This window comes from Calypte anna, chromosome 4A (assembly GCF_003957555.1).
Source record: "Calypte anna isolate BGI_N300 chromosome 4A, bCalAnn1_v1.p, whole genome shotgun sequence".
Classification (NCBI taxonomy): domain Eukaryota; kingdom Metazoa; phylum Chordata; class Aves; order Apodiformes; family Trochilidae; genus Calypte; species Calypte anna.
The window spans coordinates 16,391,439-16,410,960 of record NC_044248.1 but is presented as its reverse complement, the minus strand read 5'-3'; the positions used below and the strand labels follow the sequence as shown (position 1 = coordinate 16,410,960).

At 39.5% G+C, this 19,522-nt stretch overlaps 1 protein-coding gene across 1 annotated transcript in view; it reads right to left on the bottom strand.

The window, feature by feature from the left end:
• Positions 1 to 11,866, bottom strand: part of ATP10D (ATPase phospholipid transporting 10D (putative)) — a 37,177-nt gene extending 25,311 nt beyond the window's left edge. Inside the window, exons 1-3 of the mRNA XM_030450256.1 lie at positions 11,789 to 11,866; positions 1,168 to 1,473; positions 201 to 395 (exon numbers count right to left, since the gene is read on the bottom strand). Coding sequence (XP_030306116.1) covers positions 201 to 395; positions 1,168 to 1,433 — 461 coding nt within the window. The 5' untranslated portion in view covers positions 1,434 to 1,473; positions 11,789 to 11,866. The remainder of the gene's footprint in view (positions 1 to 200; positions 396 to 1,167; positions 1,474 to 11,788) is intronic.
• Positions 11,867 to 19,522: the final 7,656 nt, after the last annotated feature.

Sequence of the window (19,522 nt, the reverse complement as noted above, 5' to 3'; positions counted from 1 at the left end):
CTCAACTAGACTGAGTAATCTGCTCTGACCAGACCTGCTTTGAGCAAGGGGCTGTACTAGATGACCTCCAGAGACTCCTTCCAACTTAAATTACTTTACAATTCTACAAGTATCCTAAAAGTAAACCAAAAGATTTATCACAAATTTTTACACATATAATCAAATAATAACAATAAACCAGAAAGATTGTTGTCTCTTACCTGCTATACACTTTGGTTAGTAAGTTGTTTATCTGTTTATCCATTTTGTACTTTGAGTAATCTTCCAGACCATCTTTCACTGCAATAATTGTCAGAACTGCTATTAGAGGTAGCATTGTAATTTCTTTTTGGAAGGCTTCCACCAGAGGAACCCAGTTTAGGACAACTAGAAATAGGAAATACAAATTGGCAACTCTGAAACAAAGAGAAAATAGAAGAGTTAGCTGTGCTAGCAGTCATTTTTAAGTTTACTGTTTCCCAGTTTACTGGTACTTAAGTTAACAGTAATTTAACTTCTCTTCACCACAACTTCCATTTAAGAACTAAGTATCTACAACTCTGTTTTCACTCTCCAGTTAATAGATCACTCAGCTGCACAGCTGCTTAATATGTATGATCAGAAGATGCAGAAACTAAGAATTCTCCGGCATTTTCAAACCTGCCCTTCAGGCATGTGTCTTTCAGTGAGGCTTTGACAAACTTGCACTCTTTCAAGTTTACAGGTGTTTTAAAATTAATTTTATCATTTCCTGGTAGAGATGACATGTTTTTAAAAGGAAGCCAACCTACTACCTCCCTAAATAACTTTACAAAGCAGCAAACCTCCAAGCAGAAGGAGAATGAAAACAACTGGCAATATAGAGAAAAACATGAGAGGAGAAATGTATTTGCAGGAAATTGGCTGAAAATCCTACTGTAGATTGCTGTGTAGCAATGCTCCAAGAGCAAGGCATATTTCAGCAACCTGAACAACAAAATGACTGGAAATTACATAAACTATGGAGAAAAGGATTAATCCGACACTGGTGGCAGTCAAGAGACCAAATAACAGATCTTTTCAGAAGTGATAGGTAGGGCAGAAGGAAGAACATTTTTTTAAAATCTGTCTACATACTAACACACACATTTAAATAGAAGCACTAAAACTGCTTCAGAAGAATTACCACAATCAAAAGGAGTTCATTACCTGTGAAACTGCTCAAATAAATTCCGTGGTATAAAATTCAACAAAGTGTACTTAGTAGTCCGTATTTTGTTGTTCATGTATAGTTTTGACACCTTTTCATACTCTTCCTTGAAATGTCCTAAACAGGGTATCACTACCCTATGTCTGCCAATAGTTTTTGATGATTGATAGAACTTGTTACTTGAGTTGCTGCTGCTGCCTTCTCTGCCATCTGCAGATGCCAGTTGCTGCCAGCGGTACCGGGCCCAGCGGATGGGATCTGCCATTGTGCCTTTAATTCTTTATAGTCCAGGGAGAGTTCTTTACCTAGAAAGATGTCAAAATACAGCAAGTTAAGATTTTTCAACTAAGAAAAATCACAGCTACAGTTTTAAATAAGCCCAGGAAAAAATAGTTTTCATATTTTCATTATAAAAAACAAAACACCCAGACAGTTATATGTGGTCAGGAACCTGCTGCAAAGGTTGAATTTTTCTGAATTTCATCCTCCCTTTCAGGATTCTAGAGTTTGGCTACTCTTTAAAATGAATAATATTTTTGTAATAGCACTGTATATAAGCAGCTCACTGACCAGTTTCTCACGTTGAAGTATGGTGAAAAAGCAAACAAGTGGCATTTTGAAAGGAATCTTTATCTCAGACACTGCAGTCCTTGCTGATAGTTAACATTTATTAAACTCAGGAGACATTATAGTAACAGGAATCTGAGCACATCCTTAGACTCAAAGTGAGGAATTGCCAGTACACAAAGTAGCTATCATCAACAGAAAAACCCTCTTCCCATTGAATTAGAAACAGGTTTCATAATTTTTACCAGCTAATAGAGGATAAATAAACTTCATGCAAATGCTTTTCCTCTATTCACCTTAGCTAAGCTCTAGCAACCTAACCAGGAATTTGTTTTGCTAAAAATAGCCAAAGTTCATGGGTATAGGTGACATTCACTTTATAAAACCATGCAATGCAGGCAAGAAATGACTTTTACAGACATGCTTTAATAGAAGCTCAAAACTTCGGCTTCTTACCATGAGGTTTCTTACAATTCTAGATGAGTTTTTACAATTAATAGTTGCTACATCTCTTCCACAGAACAGCTCATATTTTATTTGTTTAAAACTATAGTTTGTGTGAGCCCAGAATCATCAGTATAGCCACTTCTTACTGTAGAATGCTTTGCTTCCATATGGTGCTTCACTAACTGCATATATTATAGCATTTTTTAAAAATAAATGCTCTTCCTAAACTCCCAAACAAAAGCTGCTTCTAAAACCCAGAGTCCTAAGTGAAATCTCTTTACTACAGACTAGCCTATGCAGTCATCAAACTGCCTGATTCTGGCTTAAATCAACTCAGGCTTCTGCTCATGTAGTACCTCTTTCTATGCAACTGACAAATGCCACTCTGTGCTGCTCAGATTCCTCCAAAATGTTACTGTAAAAAGTAATTTTCCAAGAAATCAATTTGACACAATCATATCTTGTCTTACAGATAACCCTTGATTTTCCCTTTCTTCTATTACAATTACAGAAATCTTGAAAAACAGCCACAGTATCCTCAGCAGGTCCTCTAGCAATGAGGTAGCATTAATGTATCTACATCAACTCATTCTGTTCTTAAAAAGAAGATTCTGCAAACTTCCCAAAAAGCCTGGTCCACTGAATCCCTACCCTTTAGCTAGAAAGCTTTCCCCTAATGTCTAACTGGTCTCTTCCTCTATTAAAATTAAGATGTGAAATTCCTGTTTCCCTTTAGAAACTATGATCTGTGCAGGAAGGCAGCAGAGGAAAAATGGCAGAGGGAAAATCTTCTATATAGCATCACTTTCAGCGTCACCTGGCAGGTCCCATGTGAACTAATGTTCTCCTGAGGCCCCTCAGCAGTGCTTCCCTGGGCAATGCAATATGCAAAGGACCAGTCTGAGAAAAAGGTCTTCCTTTTTTCTTACTGCTAAACCACGTGGTCCCAGTAACCACCAGACTACCGAAAGCAAGCAGCCACTGCACTGAAGGCAACTATGTCTAGAACAAAACAGAAACAAGGATGCTGTAAAGATGTTCCAAAATATATGGTATCCTCTTTTTTTTTTTTTTTTTTTTTTCCCCACAGCATGTGTCATCTTCATATCCTTGTTCCCTCTAGTCTACATTGCTGTCTCATGTTGAGTTTATCATCGACCAACACCCCAGAGTGCTTCTCCTTGGGGCTGCTTCTCAACCCATTCTCTGCCAGGCTGTATTTGTGCTTCTGATTGCCCTGAACGCCTGTGCAGGACCTTGCACTTGGCCTTGTTGAACCTCACATGGTTTGCACAGGCTCACTTCCAAATCCTGTCAGGCTCCCCTGGATACCATCCCTTTCCTCCAGCATGTCAACTGCACCACACAGCTTGGTGCCAGTAGCAAACTTGCTGAGGGTGCACTCGATCCCACTGTCCATGTCCCATGTTTGGGGACAACAAAATGTGCTGCTAGTTGAGTCCCTGTTTGGCTGTGCACAGCTCTTCAACACACCGAGAGCTCCTAAACTCCAAATGATCTCTGTTTCTAGTACAGGCCTTAGGACTGAAGCAGAGAACAAAGTACTGAAAATTGCAGAATTTCAAAAGCTGTCTGGATAGAAAGAGGCACTTTCTTTCTTTTTTTTTTTTTTTTTTTTTTTTTTTTTTGCCTCCACAAATTTTGACAGTTCAGCTCTTAAAAAAATGCCAGACTTCTAGATTTTTGATGGAATCCTTAAGGCTGGGTGATTTTGAGGAAAGAACACTCATCCTTATCTGTCTCTGCTATGACAAATCAGTAATTTCACAAACAGATCCTATGCAATGAATCTTTGTTTTAATTAACAATATGCTGGATTATCAGGGAAAGTTTTAACGTGATCTCTTCTTCATCCTGTTAAATCTATCAGTCTCTTTTAAGCTTCCCTCATTAGCATCAACCATACAGGGTGTGTCAATTAACCCTGATTTTGCTTGAAACATTCTTTCACCTACAGCAGCAATGTGAGGTCTATCTACACACTGTTACAACATGCAATGTCCTTTTATGAAACTGAAGTAATTGAACACCGCAAGATTTTTCAAGATGACATATGAGGTGGATATCTGAGAGGAAGTTAGCTGTGTAGAGAAAATAATGTTTGTTTTTGTAAAACCATCAAACAAACATCTGATACTGGTGACTTCTGTGACTAGAAGCAGAAGTAAAGAAACTTTTTCAAAGCAAACACCCCAGGCTAGCAGGAATGCAAAGGCTTAAAATGGCAGATCCTGTTTGCTCACTGAAAATTATAAAGGCAAAAAAACCTATCTAGATAAATCAACTTTAGAAGCTTAATGACATTATCAGTACATGTAAATAAAGATGGGAAGGAAGAGTTGAGAATCAAGAAAAAATGAGAGAAAACCTGGCAAACTTCAAAACCTCCTAAATTCTAGGTCTTTTTTTTTTTTTTTTTTTCATCATTTATAGCTACTTGATTAGCATTTGATACCTCGTGACCACTGTTTAGAAAAAAGGTGGGGGGGCCAGGGATAAGAGCAGCTGACATTGTAATGTGCCAAGTTAAGGCAGAATTCCTCACCCCTAGATCTAGTGCCAAAGGCTTACAGTACATCTGTGGTGTTGCTGAAGAGCCCTCACCTCATACCCATCCCTGACTCCTGACACAGCTCCAAAACCTCTGCCCCACCCTTCCTCATCCTCCTTCAGAGAGGCAAAACTTAAAAAGGAACAGGAAACCTCAGATTCTGTTGTGTGTCTTGCCTATTTCTGCAAGTACCCACAGCTATTTGTTGTAACACGTTTTAAGAAAACTCTGAGCAACACTGTACAAAGAAGAAATAACTAATATAAAACCACTGCAACTCCACCACACTGGAAACGCTGTATGAGAGGCAACAAGAAATGTCCTACTGTCAAAAAAGGTGAATCAGACAATGAACCAGCATCTTGGGAAAAAATATCTGGATTTCATACTCTGCCACAACGCCCTCTGACTCACCTGGGATTTGACTGAGGTCCTATTGATTTGCAATATTTTTTTTTAATAATTTGCATTTCTATTTTAAAACAGGATTTATGAGGTTTCAGACTTAAGAAATTTCTTTTGCATTTTCTCCTCTTCTGATTATTTTTCTTCTTCTCATTAAATCTGCATCATAAAGTAATGAGCACCTTGTCTTTGGTTATCTAGAAGGAGGTTGAATTCACAAGCTTCATGCTAGATACTGTAAAGGATAAAGTTACCAAAGATTTTTTTCAAGCAAGTTTTCCAAGAAACCCCTTAAAACATTATTTCACCTTCTTCCCTTGTCATTTCTCATGGTAAATTGAGTTCTCCAGATAATGTGAATTCAAAGCAGTAACACCAAATGCCAAATGTTTCTTTAAATGCTGGCAAATAACCCACAGGATGAGTTACTTCAAAGCAGTAGTTTTATAAGTTTATTTAAAAAAAAAAAAAAAAGTTTATGTTTAAATCCCCCAAGAATAATGCTCATATATTTGAAAACAGGAAGATTAAATTATCATATTCTAGATTTCAAAGGCAGTATCACACAAGTTAGATTCTCATTTTCACAAGCAGTGAACACTGCTTGACCTTCCTAAATCACAACAGGTGACAGTAGAGATAATCGAGATGTCTTATACACAAAAAAGCAAGCTCACTAACTTATCATAACGAAATGTGGGAGGGAAATATCTGACACTGGACACATCAGTTGCTTTATCTCTATCTCAGTTCCCTCATGTACTCTAATCCTTTCCCCTTCTTATAAAGCACTCTGAGATATACAAAACTGGAAGGACTTGGTACCATCGATGTGCATCAGCTGTCCAATCTTTATATAAGCAAGACACAGCAGTGACCTTTGTACCACAGGACAGCTCCACACTGTACAGTAGCCATGTTTGACCATCCTATATCACCATAAAAAAGTCTTAATTAACTTTCTGCTGGTGGTAATCCTTGGAAAAATCCCTGTTTTTAAAAGGTCCATAATGTAAAACCAGGACCTTTTATCATTATGCCAACTACCATTAAGCCAACTATATACTTATATGTATATTTCATGTCCAAAAATTGTTTTCTTTTACCATAACTTGCCTTTCATTGTCTTCTGTAAGCTCCATGAGCTTCTAATTCTGTGGTGTATGACTCTCCTACCTTCATTTCTACCTTTCTGCAGGGAGATGGAGCTGAGAACAACAATTCCTTAGTTCCAGTTATATTATTTAGTAGCCTTTGGCAAACCGTTTGGCAATCACTGACCTCTCCCATACTAGATTCTCTCTTGAGATTGTCTGCAAAACAGATGGGTAGATAATTTAGCCTATGTTTATACTGCTTTGGAACTGCACCTTACAATTATGTTGTGGTCATATGCTCTAAGATCATATGAAGTGCCCTACCATTTACCCCAGCTTCTCTTGACCACTTCCTCCCTTCTCACATCATCCTTCTCTTCTGCCAAGACATAATAGGCAGTCCTCATTCTTGTTTCAGAAAATTATTTGTTAAATCCACTGGGTAAATTTCATATTTCACAAGAATATTTCCCAGACCTTTGGTACACGTGTATGTTGCATTTTTCTATTCTGTTCCTGCACAGGCAGTCTTTAGATGTAATGTGCAGGAGGCCTTCTATGTCATCTGGTCCTGGTTTCAGCTGAGAGTAATCACATGATTCTTAGAAAATATAAGTGTAATCAACAAAATTGTATTATCTTACCTGAAAAATATCTACTGAACCTAATAAAGAAGCAATTCAGACATTGCATCTCTTTGGCAACACCCCATTTCATAGCTCCCTATCTGAATAATTCAGGATGTTCTGCAGGTCTGAGTTTCCAGGGTGGCCAAGGAAAATAAAAAATGCTGACCCTGAAGTAGGTCACACTACACAAAGCTATGGAAGGGTGGATCACCCTGATACATGCAAAGTCCCATTATATCCTCTTCGCATTACTTGCACAGGTTCACTGCACTTGCTAAATGTTAAAAACACCTCCTAACCATCTTTGAAAACTAAGAAGCTATTAGACAACAGGTAAATTCAAGGGAGCCATGGCCTAAAGATAAATTTACACTCTGAAGAACAAACACTTATTTTTTCCTACGTTTTTCTGCTTTCTCTGTAACATGCTATTTAACAAGTTTGTCTTTGCCAATGTGAAATCTGCAAAGACACCCTAATATGCTACATAGATAGAGATAAGAGATTTGTGCTACAAATTTACAGGACAAACAGCCCAAAACCTTCTGGACTCAAAACTTGGACTGAGTGGAAGGCAGATGTTAATATAAAAAGTAGTAATATTTTGTCATGCACACCTACCTACAAAGTCTGATTTACCATGGACACTGAAACACTGCAATCTTTGAAATGCTTTATTTGGGAAAGGAAATGTCTTGGTTTTGAGTACATTATGCCAGCTCTTCACAACTGAAAAATAATAATCAGCATTAAAACCCAGGAAGTGCCAAGGCCCTGACACAAGGTTAATCACAAGGTAATTTAATAGTAAACCATACATGCAAAAGCACTCATTAATGTGCTATAATATGTGAGCAATATATATAAGCAGAAAATCTCCTCCACCCTGGGTAAAGTTACTTTAGGATGCAAATCAGATGTTGTACCCACAGACCTATAACTGAATTCTAGGGTTAAAACTCAGATGAATCAAGTATTTCTGCTAAAGGTAACCAGTTTCAAAATGTACTGATGAATTGCTATGATTTGTGCAAAATCTTCTACATTAATTTAAAATTTCTGCATTATGCCCTCTTCTCATATGTCAACATCAGACTCTCTAAACTGTAAAACAAAACCTCCCAGGTTAAGTCTTACTCTTTATGACCATCTTTTCTCACAAGGATATTTGTAGCTTATGGTCATGCAGCATTTAATCACTGCAGATGCTTTGATATGCATAAAATTCACATTAACTTCACAGTAAGGCTTAAGGTACTGGCCACGTTAAAAAATTTATACAGGTGTTTGTATGATGCAAAAGGATGGGATTTTTCTGTAGTCAATGTGTGCTCCTTAAGTTACAGTAAACAGTTTTAAAGGGAGTGGATCTATGTCGGCAGTACAGCTGTTTTTAAAATATGCCCAAACTGTGTTGTGTAGACAAGGTCTGGGTTGCTCATAGAAATTTCTAATGAAAGTACCTGTTAGTGGAAAAAAAAAAAACTGCACTTGAGTTCCCCAAATCCTGGAGTAGGCCTCTGAATAGTCAGAATCTTTAAGTTTTCTAAGACATCATCTGCTCTTCAAGAATTCCAGAAACTCCCAAGGCATCCAGGGGAGACTTTCAGGTTTAATGCACTAAGGTTCTTCAAAGGATCTGAGAAAGATGCTTATGCTTACAGTTACAAAAAGAGCATTACTCCAAACCCATAAAATCTTCCACAGCTCACTTTAAATTAATAGATTAGATTTGATTTTATCTTACAAGACCTTCTGGTTTTAAAGAGACTTCCCTGCCAAGACTGCAAGCCAGAAATGTGGATGCTGTATGTGTGGGCATAATCTAAGATATTTAGTACCTAGATATCTAACAGCAGATAAGCCACAGAAGTACAGATTCTTATGGTCTCCAAGTACTACGCAGACAGCTCATGTCATGGCATGCAGCGGTGCAGTTTCACTGTTTCTTAGCCAAAAAGATTAAAGTTACATTAGGCATGCTGCAATCTCTTCTACCAAAAGTTTATCCTCAAAATGAACAGTTTACACACAGCCTTTTGAACTTAAAGCAGCTGAAACACCAGCTACAACACATGTGCACACACATGTGCAAGGGCCAGTAATGCTGCAGTTGACAGCACCTTAAAATTGTCAGTGCTGTTGTGCTGACTCACATATTTCTGTTGTAGGTTCAGCAGCAGCAGCAGCACTTACTTTGTACCAGTAAATCACCTTCCTTACAGTCAGACCAGCTGCAAATGATAGTGCTGTTTCAGAACACAAGCTGTGCATTGTGTTTTTTCCTTGGCATTGTAAGCTTCTCTGTGGAAGTCCCTGTTGGAGAGGCAGTTCTAAGGGTCAGACTCAGACTAGGCAGGTATTTAGATTTCATTTCATCCTCATGAAATCCCTTGCAGTATTTTTACTTATTTTAGTATTGCTGCTTGTGTCACTATTTTTCTTATCTTCACACTCATGATCTTTTTACTTTGTTTCCAGTACTGTTTATTGTACACAGGTCTAAGATTAGGCTCAGATTGCACTGATTTCAACTACTAGCTGTCCAAGATAGGAATTGTGCATTGTTCCTTATTTGGAACACATAAATCTGTTTTAATTTCATTAGTGTGACACAAGAATGTATACTGGTATTTCTATCTATTTTAAACAGCATACCAATATATATTGATGGTTTCTGGCTTTAAATGGACAAAACAGGGCTTTTTGAAGTCATTACAGAAAACAGAATTATGATTTTTTTACAAACTTCTATAACCTCTGGAATACGATCCTGGATATTCAGGATATTCACCATGTAGCAATAAAACCTGCCTATCGCTTGGGGATATTTTGACTGGAATAACCTGTGATTCCACTTCAACCACGCGAGTTTCTGCAACACTACAGAACATGCATCTTGAGAGGCTATTTCAAGCCTGGAAAAGAGATGTGTCCTACAGCAATTCAGGGCTCAAGTACAAATGTGTATCTTAAAATTTTTATTACTAACAATGAAGTCTAAAGATACAGGAGATCAGAAAAAAATGCAGGGGTTAAGAATGCTCAAATTCTGACCCTACTAACCTCAGAAATATTTGAGACACTTAGGACCAATTTAAAAGCTAACACTGACAGGAGTTGCTCTTGCTGCTTCTACGACCGACTCCTGGCTCTGTCCTCTCCTCAGAGAGATCTGACACTTACTGAACCTGATTCAACTTACAGATCTTTTTACTAAGTCAAAGAAAACAATATTTATTTGCTTTCCTGATCCAGTTTACAGCTATGAAAGTAGTCATGTTGGCACAGGAAGGTGGAACAAGAATGTCAGATTAGATTGAGAGTTTTTAAGTACTTATGTGGAGCACTCAGTCCTGATTTTGGTCTGATTTTCATTAGAAATTATATCAGCTGGGGCTATTGCCTTTGAAATCCAGATTTTCCACACTAGTCGCAATTAATAATGGGATCCTTGTCTGTCAGACCCAGCTTTTGCTCCTGTGAATATTAACTGCTCACAGACTAAATGCAAAGAGTCACTCTAAAAAGATGGTTTGGGAACAATTTTGGGGGCATGCAAGAGAGTTAAATTCCACTGTGGTATTGGGAAAACCATTTAGTTCCTGTGTGCTGCAAACCATCACTTATGAAAACCGGGATAATGACAGTTCTGCTGCCTCTTGGTGACGATATGAAGAAAACACATTTTTAAAGAAGAGGTTTCTCAATACTATGGTCATTGGTGAAACATGAATACCCTACAAGTACTATTTCAGTATGAAAATAACAGTAATTTTCAGAGGGTTTTTGTTTTGTTTTCATTTCTTTTTTCTTTTCCTAGAAGCTGTACTCCTGACAGAACATTAATTTTCTTTTAGGAAATTTGATTTTTCTTTCCCATCCTTGTGAACATTTTTTCATTACTAAGCCCAGTAATTATTAGTGGCCTATCCTGTACCTGGCTATGCACATTGCACACCCCTCCATACTTCCCTGAATCTTCAGGGATTTCTCTACAATTTACATGGACCTAAGCCTACTTCCTTGACAGAAATCCGTGAAGTACATGAACGCTTACACCCTGTCCCTGAATCATCACTGTGAGCTATTAAAACAAAGGCTTTTGTTTCAGGAGTCAAGGTCTTAATCATCCTTTTTATTTTTTTTTTTTTCAGGTCTGCTTCCAGAGCAGCTCAATTGATGAGATTAAGATAGCCAGGGGTGGCCTCACGGCACAGGGAACATTTAAAACCACAACAGCACAAACCATCCTTTTCCACCGCCCAGATACTGCTGAGGTACCACCGACTTTCAGCCGCCGCCGGAATTTGCAGGGCTTGGGTTCAGTTCCCGCAGCACTTGCCCGGATCAGACCCCTCAACGCTTTCAAAATACCACGCGTGTTTAGGAAGTTTCACTTCCACATCCAAGTCCGACGGGAAGGTGAAAACCAACAGTTTGGTAGGGAAGACCTGGGCGGTAATCGACCGCTTCACCATCCCCTCAGGCTGCGGGACGCCACCCGCCAGGCCAAGGCAAACCTTCCCGGCAGGACCGAGGCACCCGGCACAGGGCCTGGCGGGCGGCGACCACCCCCATGGCGGCAGCCTCGCCTCTGCCCCATGGGGAGAGGGGCACACGGCTGCCAGGGACGGCTGCCAGGCCCCCTGTCAACCCCGTTTTCCTGCAGGCTCGGTTGTCCCCACGGCCGTCCGGAAACGCCACAGGCTCCGCTTACAGCCTCCTCGCGAATCAGCGAGGGATTCTCTCACTGCCACTGCTCCGATGTTCGCCTTGGGTCAGGTCCCGACCCAGAAGACCGTCACCGGGGTCCTTCCTCCTGCCACATCAGCCACACACCCGGCCCCGCAAGCGGGCTGCCTGCCTGTCCCCTCACCCCAGCTCGGCCCGGCGGGCTTACCAGTGTCACCGCTCACATCCCACCGTCATGGCCACGACGCCCCTCCCTGCCGCTCTCCCTCGGGTTCCACGGCCGCCCCGTCCCGCCCCGCCGGTGCTGCCCGGCCCCCTGCGGATGCACCGCCCCCTTTACCTCCCCGGCCCCTCCTCCGCATCCCGCACCTGCAGCCGTGTGCTGCTCACAGCCCTCCGTACCTCACCTTTCCCGGCCTTCTGCCGCTCGGATTTCTTCTCTGATCTTTTCTCGCTTTCCCGCTCTAGTCTGGGGGGACTGTCTGAGGCAGAACCCGCCGTGCTGGGCTGCGGGGGGACACACACTCCCCAAAGCGTCTCCGTCTCACACCAGAGTTCCTCGGGGAAGGGTGAGGAAGTTCGGCTCTAGCAGTAGGGGCCAGGTCTTGGGTTGCCGCTTCGGGGGGCGAGGTCAGGGGTTGCCGAGCAAGCCCTTTTCCCCAGCCGGGGCAAACTCAGCCCTAAAGGTCTGTGCAGGCAGAAGGACCATCGTGCCCAGGTGGTAATAGTTGTGAACCCGGAGAGAAGAGAATGATGAACATATCATGCTCAGGAGATGAGAATGATACACAGAGCAACTTTTCCAATCTCTGTTGACTACACTGCCTGCCCACCCAAATGTAACTTTTTTTTTTTTTTTTTTTTTTTTTTTTTTTTTTCCTCTCAGCAGAATGGGAGGAGTGTGGATGTGACAGAACCTGATGCCCTCAACATTGTCAGGAAAATTGAGGTTCTTGGTCTCTTGCCAGGAAAGTCTGGCACTGAAGCACTGAAGGCAGCTTGGCCTGTCTAAACATCAGGTTTTCTAGACAATGGGCTAATCAAGGTTAGCAAACACTCTCTCATGTTTTCTAGGAAGTAAGTCTCTGGCTAATGGGAAACTGCCCGATTTATCTTAAATAAATCACTGTCATCAGGTATGTCTGTGAGCTGTTTCATCAACAGCCTGTTTTGGAGCCCACACTGCCCTTTTTGCTCCTTCCTACTGCCTTTCAGAACACTCTTAAAGGCTGCCCCTTCCTGTGAAATGACATGGCCTTTTGCACAGAACTGAGAAGATTTCTACTCCAAGACCATCTGCTGAAAAAGGAAAAAACCAAAGCAAACCAAACCAAACAAAACACAAGGAGTTATTTCCTGATTCCTTGTTCCCTGCTGAAAGGGACTGAAGTTACCAGTACTTGTCCAATCCCTACAATGATCTCCTAACAAAAGTCTGGGAGGGCTGTGCTGAACAGTAGTAGCTTTTTGTGATCTTCCCATGTGCAAGGCATTGTTTTCCTCTATTGTCCTAGATTTTAGCATGCCCTGGATCCCTGACCACACACTGAAAACATTTTGGTTGTGATTCAGCAAACAACAGCTGATGTCCCCTTCTTTGAAGAACCCACATAGCTTACAGGAATTTCAAAACATTGGCATGTCAGATGGAAGAAAAATACATCTACCTGAAGGAAGTCCATAACTGCTGCCTTGAAATTATGTAGGTTTATTCTTCTGGGCATGAAAAGATATGGAGTTCTCCTGTTTCCCTGGCAGGATCCACCACCTTCTCTGGCTCTATTGCTGTAGGAAAGAGGGTGCAACTTTAAGGAGGGCAAAGCAAGCTCCTGTGAGACACAAGATTGTAGTAAGCCTGACAGAAAACTGCTACTTTACTGTTGTTCCAAAGAAGACAGTCATCAGAGATAATGCTTGACTGAGAAAACTCACTGATAGCTTTTCTGTGTAGAGATAACATTGAATGTCCTTCACATAGACATAGTTCTTTTCTCCCAGAGAAGTCTGCAGGTGTCTTTCATATTAATTCCAGAACAGCAACCTGAAAAGGGAAAACTATGGGCATGTGAGAGCCATTGATGATTTCAGGACAGCTAGAGAGCTTTTTGGTCTTCTGTTTTGTTCTAATCCTCTTATCTATTCATGACTGCAATAACTCCACAAGTACAAGCATGAACTGCTCATCCAGCTGTGCTTATGTTGGAACTTGTTTGGGCCCATGAAAGAGAGGACCTTATATCATGGGAACTGTCAGCTGAATGTATTGGCAGACTGAAGACTTTCCCACACAGGCCTGGAAGGAAGAGGGAAATTTGTCACAGCAAGCCATTTCCCAAAGCATCTCAAGTTAATGAAATGCTAAGATCCTTGGTAGGATGCCCCAGACATTACAGTACCAAATCTACATAAATAGTAGTGCCAGTGGGGATTTGGGTTTGTAGACATAGATGGTTATCATTAATGTCATGTGGATGCTCCTGGGCCAGCTTAGCAAGTATAAGGTGCATTCATATCAGGTCAGTGGATGTATCTGAGAGATCTGGTATGTGTTTACAGTATAATTAGTGACATACTATGATATCCACTCTGCTTTAAATATTTCTGAAGATGTGGCAGTGTATCAATCATAGCTTATTGCCAGAAATGAACTTGGTTATCGGCCAGTAATCTACTCACCTTTTTTCCTCCTTAGCAGTAAACCCAAATAATTTAACTGAGAATAATTTAGCAGAGATTTCATCAAAACCCTTAAATTTTAAATTAGATTGAATTATTGTTCACAGGATCATTGATTAAATTATGTATTTAGAGTCCTAACCAATGTTAGATGTGAATACCCAATATTTTGCCAGTGCAAATCAAAGCTGTGTCTTATGCATAAGCACTAAGGTAATGTCCCTACAAGATCCTCAGACCCTTACAGGACTCCAGTCTGACTAAGTTTACAGAAGGATGGATGGACATTGAATAAGACAGCCATTTATCTGTTCTAGTCTGTCTGTGGCTATAACCTTTATTTACCATAAACCATCTAAATCTGCATGGGCTCATTGATTTCCTTGTGAGGAGACTGAGTTCATCACTGGAGTGAGCATTTTTTAAATATTCATGAATTTTACTTCACAGCTCCCTGTGAGATAAGAAGTTATTATGATTTTCATGTTGCAAATAAAAAATTGAAAAAAGGGGTAATAAACACCACAACATGAAAGGATTTTGCCAGTGATTCGGAGACAAAAGATCTAACATCCATTTTTATATTTTTACAGTGCAAAACATATTCTGAGTATACTACGTACATTTTGCAAGTCTTGGGAGAGGTAGAGCAGGTATGTAAATATTACAAGAACCTTCCTGAGTTCTTCTGGGCATCTTCTGGGTCCTTGAGTGTATTTTGTTGTTACTGTAAGCATGTCATATATTTTGGTTCATAAAGTAACTGAGCTTTATCTTAAAAGTAATTAAGTATTTTGCTAATATTGCTGTATTGGAAAAATGTTCCAGAGTATGATTGCTGTGAGGGTTAAATAGCTTTGTAGCTTCTAGACTCAACCTCATGCACATTTGCTCTGATACTGTCAGTGACCACTGTTTTCATGGTTTAAGTAGTTATTTTTATTCCTGGTGTTTATTCATCCACCTTTGTCTTGCTAGAGTAAACCTAATAAGAATGAATTATATCAAACCAAGTGAAGGCTAACTAAATTCAGAGTAGAAGTGTCCAGCCACAAATCTGCTCAGGCCTTAGTTAATGCTGGAAAAATTGCTGGGATGTAGCTTGTGTAGATAAGTTTTAAGTAGTATTCACTCAAGCAATTCTCATTTTTTGCTTGTGGTTTATACCATTGTTTAGCCAAATCCAGAGTGCCAGGAATCAGGAAGCTTGCATTATGTCCCAGTTTTGGAGGGCAGCTTTTAGCAGTCAGTAGCAGTTATTCTTATTGATGTAGCACTTACTGATTTACCATTCAGTGTGGTTTGGCCATAATGTGTATTGGTCACTAAGATGATGTGACTTTTTGTTCTCAGGATTTTCATTCTTCTGCTCTTTCTGCAGAAAGTAACTGACAGCTGGAATTAACAAAGGAATCTGAAACAGTCTTTCACTTTTAAGGGGCTCTGAATTACCAGGACAAGCAGAAAAAACATCTTAAATGAGATTATCTTACTGTAACTCCTAATGTAGCAGGAATTTACCTCTTGTCTTGGTGTTAGTACTTTCTACAGTAGGGAAGCTGCACTGGGACTCACTGTAGTGGGACTCTAGAGTGGAGCAATCCAGGTTCACTGTGCTGCTGAGCTAACACGGGCCCATTGAATATGAAATCACAAAACTGTAACTGAAGAAAAGGAACATTATCTAATGCTGCTACCCTCCATGCAGATGTAAAAATGTGTGGGGAATTTCACACAGCTGGCTTTGATGCACTCAGATAAATCACTTTATCCCTGCTTTTTCTGTTTGCTGTGATGTGCAAACTTCCTGTGGCTTATCTTCAGCCTTATCTACACTTGCTACTGTAAAGATTATTATTGTTCTGTAAACTTGTTATTAGCTTGTTTACACTGCTACATTTTTATTGTGCATCAGAAAACTTTCAATATGCACTTATGTGCCTTCCTTTTAATTGCATATATAAGCAGGTTATCTGACTTGCTGACTTTATCTGGTCCACAAAAAAACATTAATTCTGGAACTTCTTTTTATCAGCCACTATATCTTCTAATAAAATGGGCTGAATCAGTGAGATCAAATGAACAATGTAGTTTACTATATACTATGTTGCTTCTTTTCTCTTTGTTTTCTCGTGGAACATTATTGTCTGGGTTATAATTTTTCAATTTTTTTTCAATAAACTTTTTTTTCAGTTTTTTAAAATCTCAATTTCTGCTGAACAGATTATTCTAACTTGCTAAACAAATTTTTTCACTCTTTTAACATGTTGCTTATTTCCATTGTTTGAACAAATGAAAATAATCCAGCAGAGGGGATATGAAGATGCCACTTGGACTTTTGATTCTCTCAGGTATTTTCCACAAGGGAAAACCCAAGGCTATTTTTTCATAAGACACTTAATCTAATTTTAGGAAAGGTAATATTATATCAGAAGTGTCCTCAAGAACCCACAATGATAAAAACACATCTCATTTCAGATGTATTTAAACGTTTTGGAATGTGAAACTTTGTGGCTTTATATCTGATCATCTCACCTCCAACAGCCAATGTAAACTAAGGCAAAGTATTGACCAAGATAAAGCATAGACCAAGATGAAGCACAACTATGGTTTTAGCCAGCTTAGCAGAAATGTTACCACATGCATATTTCTAATCAACTTGAGTACCCCACTATATCACAGATCCGTGATTAATTAATGAAAAGCCATGACCATGGTAAGGGCAAGAGAGATTTGTACTTTCATGAGTACTACAGGTCAAGTTCAAACGTAAAAGAAAGCCTACTGTTTATTTTTAACTTGTACTATATATGACAATATTAGAACAACTGCTCTTTGCTAAGATTTTGTGTCATATAATGCATTGCAATTAACATATGGAAACAACTTATCCTAGATTTAAATTAACAATTCACATTTTTCTCCTTATTTTCCTCCTTTATGGTAAGAAAACTAGAATATTTTGACACTCAGGATTTCTCCTGAAATAGTCTCCAAATTGTGCAAAGAAGATTTCTTAAATTCTTTACAGTGTCTTGTGGAAGAACAAGTAGGACCATGTCTTACAATTGCATTGCAAAATCTACTTTTCAATTAACACAGAAATATTTAGTTATTTTTTAGTTTGGAGAATATGTCACTTTTGAATTATATTTTTCTGGCCTCTTTCTCCCCTACAATGTACTTCTTTGTATTCCTCAGGAGGTACATTTGCTGCCTTTGATATCATATTGCCACGTGTGTCCTAAGGTAAAAGAATTCCTCTGATTCTGAACACACACCTGGCTTGCTCCTGTGGTCATACTTTTCCCAAAACACAGAAGAACTGTTGTTTCTTATCAGTTGTTATTTATAGTTAATAAACACAATGATTAAAAGCCTCTGAGTGGATTCCTACACCACTTGCAGGTACAGATACTGTCTTAATTCTGCAGGTAGGGAAACTGAGATGTAAGATGAGGTGAGTATGAAATAATACAGTGTTTGGAATTAGATCTTTATCCTAGTTCTGTGTGAAGCACAGGAGTCACAAAGCCTGTCTCAGAAAAGAAGAAATACACGTCAAATATCCCTCAAGGAAGTTTATATGAATAAAGGGTACAAACAGACTCCACTTTCCTGAGCTTAGATACAGGCTTAGATAGACAGGATTTGTTGCTTATAAGAGTCTAGGAAAGTTTTCAGTGAAGTCAGTTCAATTGTTATTTCCAATTGGAAAGAGAAGGACAGAAGCAAGAGGTAGCTCTGCCCTTTATATATTATTTAGAAGTCCAGGAATTCTGCCCAGCCTGATGTCCTGCCAAACTGGGCACAGAACGAAAAGACTGAGATTTAAATCCTAAGGCCATTTGCAAGTTGTCTGTGTTTACCTTGCAAGGGATTAAGAGGTAAAAAAGTACCGTATTGGCAAAAACATTCTTAACATGGATGTAGCTTTATTAATAAACTGCTTTTTCTTAATTGGTTAAAATTAGCTGCTCTTTATATAACCTTGCTTGAAACAACCTCTGTCAGCAAAATCAAAGTTTTGCCAGCTATTTGACCAACAGCTGTTTTCATTACCTTAAAATATTATGTCATCAAAAGTAGCTCTCAACTCAGAGTCATAAAATAAATACTGTCCAAGAACTTCTTGTGTAGGTGGGGGGAGATGTACCAAGTAGTGTGTTTATTATTTTAGGAATACTTTCTCCCTACAGCTATTATGGCATGTTGGTGCAACTGGAATATGCAGCATATTCCAGTGCCAGTAATTGTTGTTTACAAATAGGGCTGAGCGTCACCATAATCTACCCACAGGGTATTTCTTTTATCTTTTATGGTGTCCAAAGAATTTTGAAAAGCATCAACACATTCTTAGCATTCATTATTAATATTAAAACCTTTAGGTTAGGCTCAGGTTAGGGAAGGGGAAGAAAAATTGGCTCATGGTTTTACTTCATCTGCCCTATAAGGGAATATAAATTTTCTGTTGTTGTCTTTTTGCATTCCAGACATTACAGTCATGAGACCTGCAAATAGTGAGCAAAATTTTAGACCTGACAGATACTTGGTATGCAGTTCACCTAGAACTCTTAAGCATGAAAAAAGGGACATGGGAGAGTATAAACAGTAACATCAGATTTTTCCTAATGAAATGGTAGCAATGGATCTGATAAAAAGAAACTATTTGTGTGTTCCTTGAGAACAGGAAATGAAATTATAGCCCTGAACTTTAGGAATGGAAAGTTAGGACAATATTCATAGAAACTCCTGTATGATGGGAGACAAAGTCCTCTCTCCCCTCTTGAAGAAGCTTATGCACACAGATGTATCTAGGGGATAGGAGAAGAAAAGCATTTTCAGTTAAAAATCATAAGCACTACAGGGCCTGCTAAAAGGTTTGTTCCCATCTGTCACGGTTTAACACTGACCCAGCAATTAAACCGAATAACAGACGCTCTCTATTAATCTCTCTCTCTCCTTGATAGAGAAAGGAGAGAGAATAAGGGAGAGAAACTTATGGGTTGGAAACTAAACTACACAACTTTAATGAACAGTAATGATAAATAGGTAAAATTACTAAATATATACAAATATACAGGAAAATGGAAACCACATTCCTCCCCCCTCTCCCCCAATAACTCTCACGTCACCACCGAGGCTGTAGGGCAGCCCTGGGAAAGTCCAGGCTGGACTCCTGGAGTCGGCAGTAGTCGGGAACCGGAGGCAGGAACACACAGATATGGGCTGGCACGGATCAGGACCACAGGCAGATGGGGGGCCC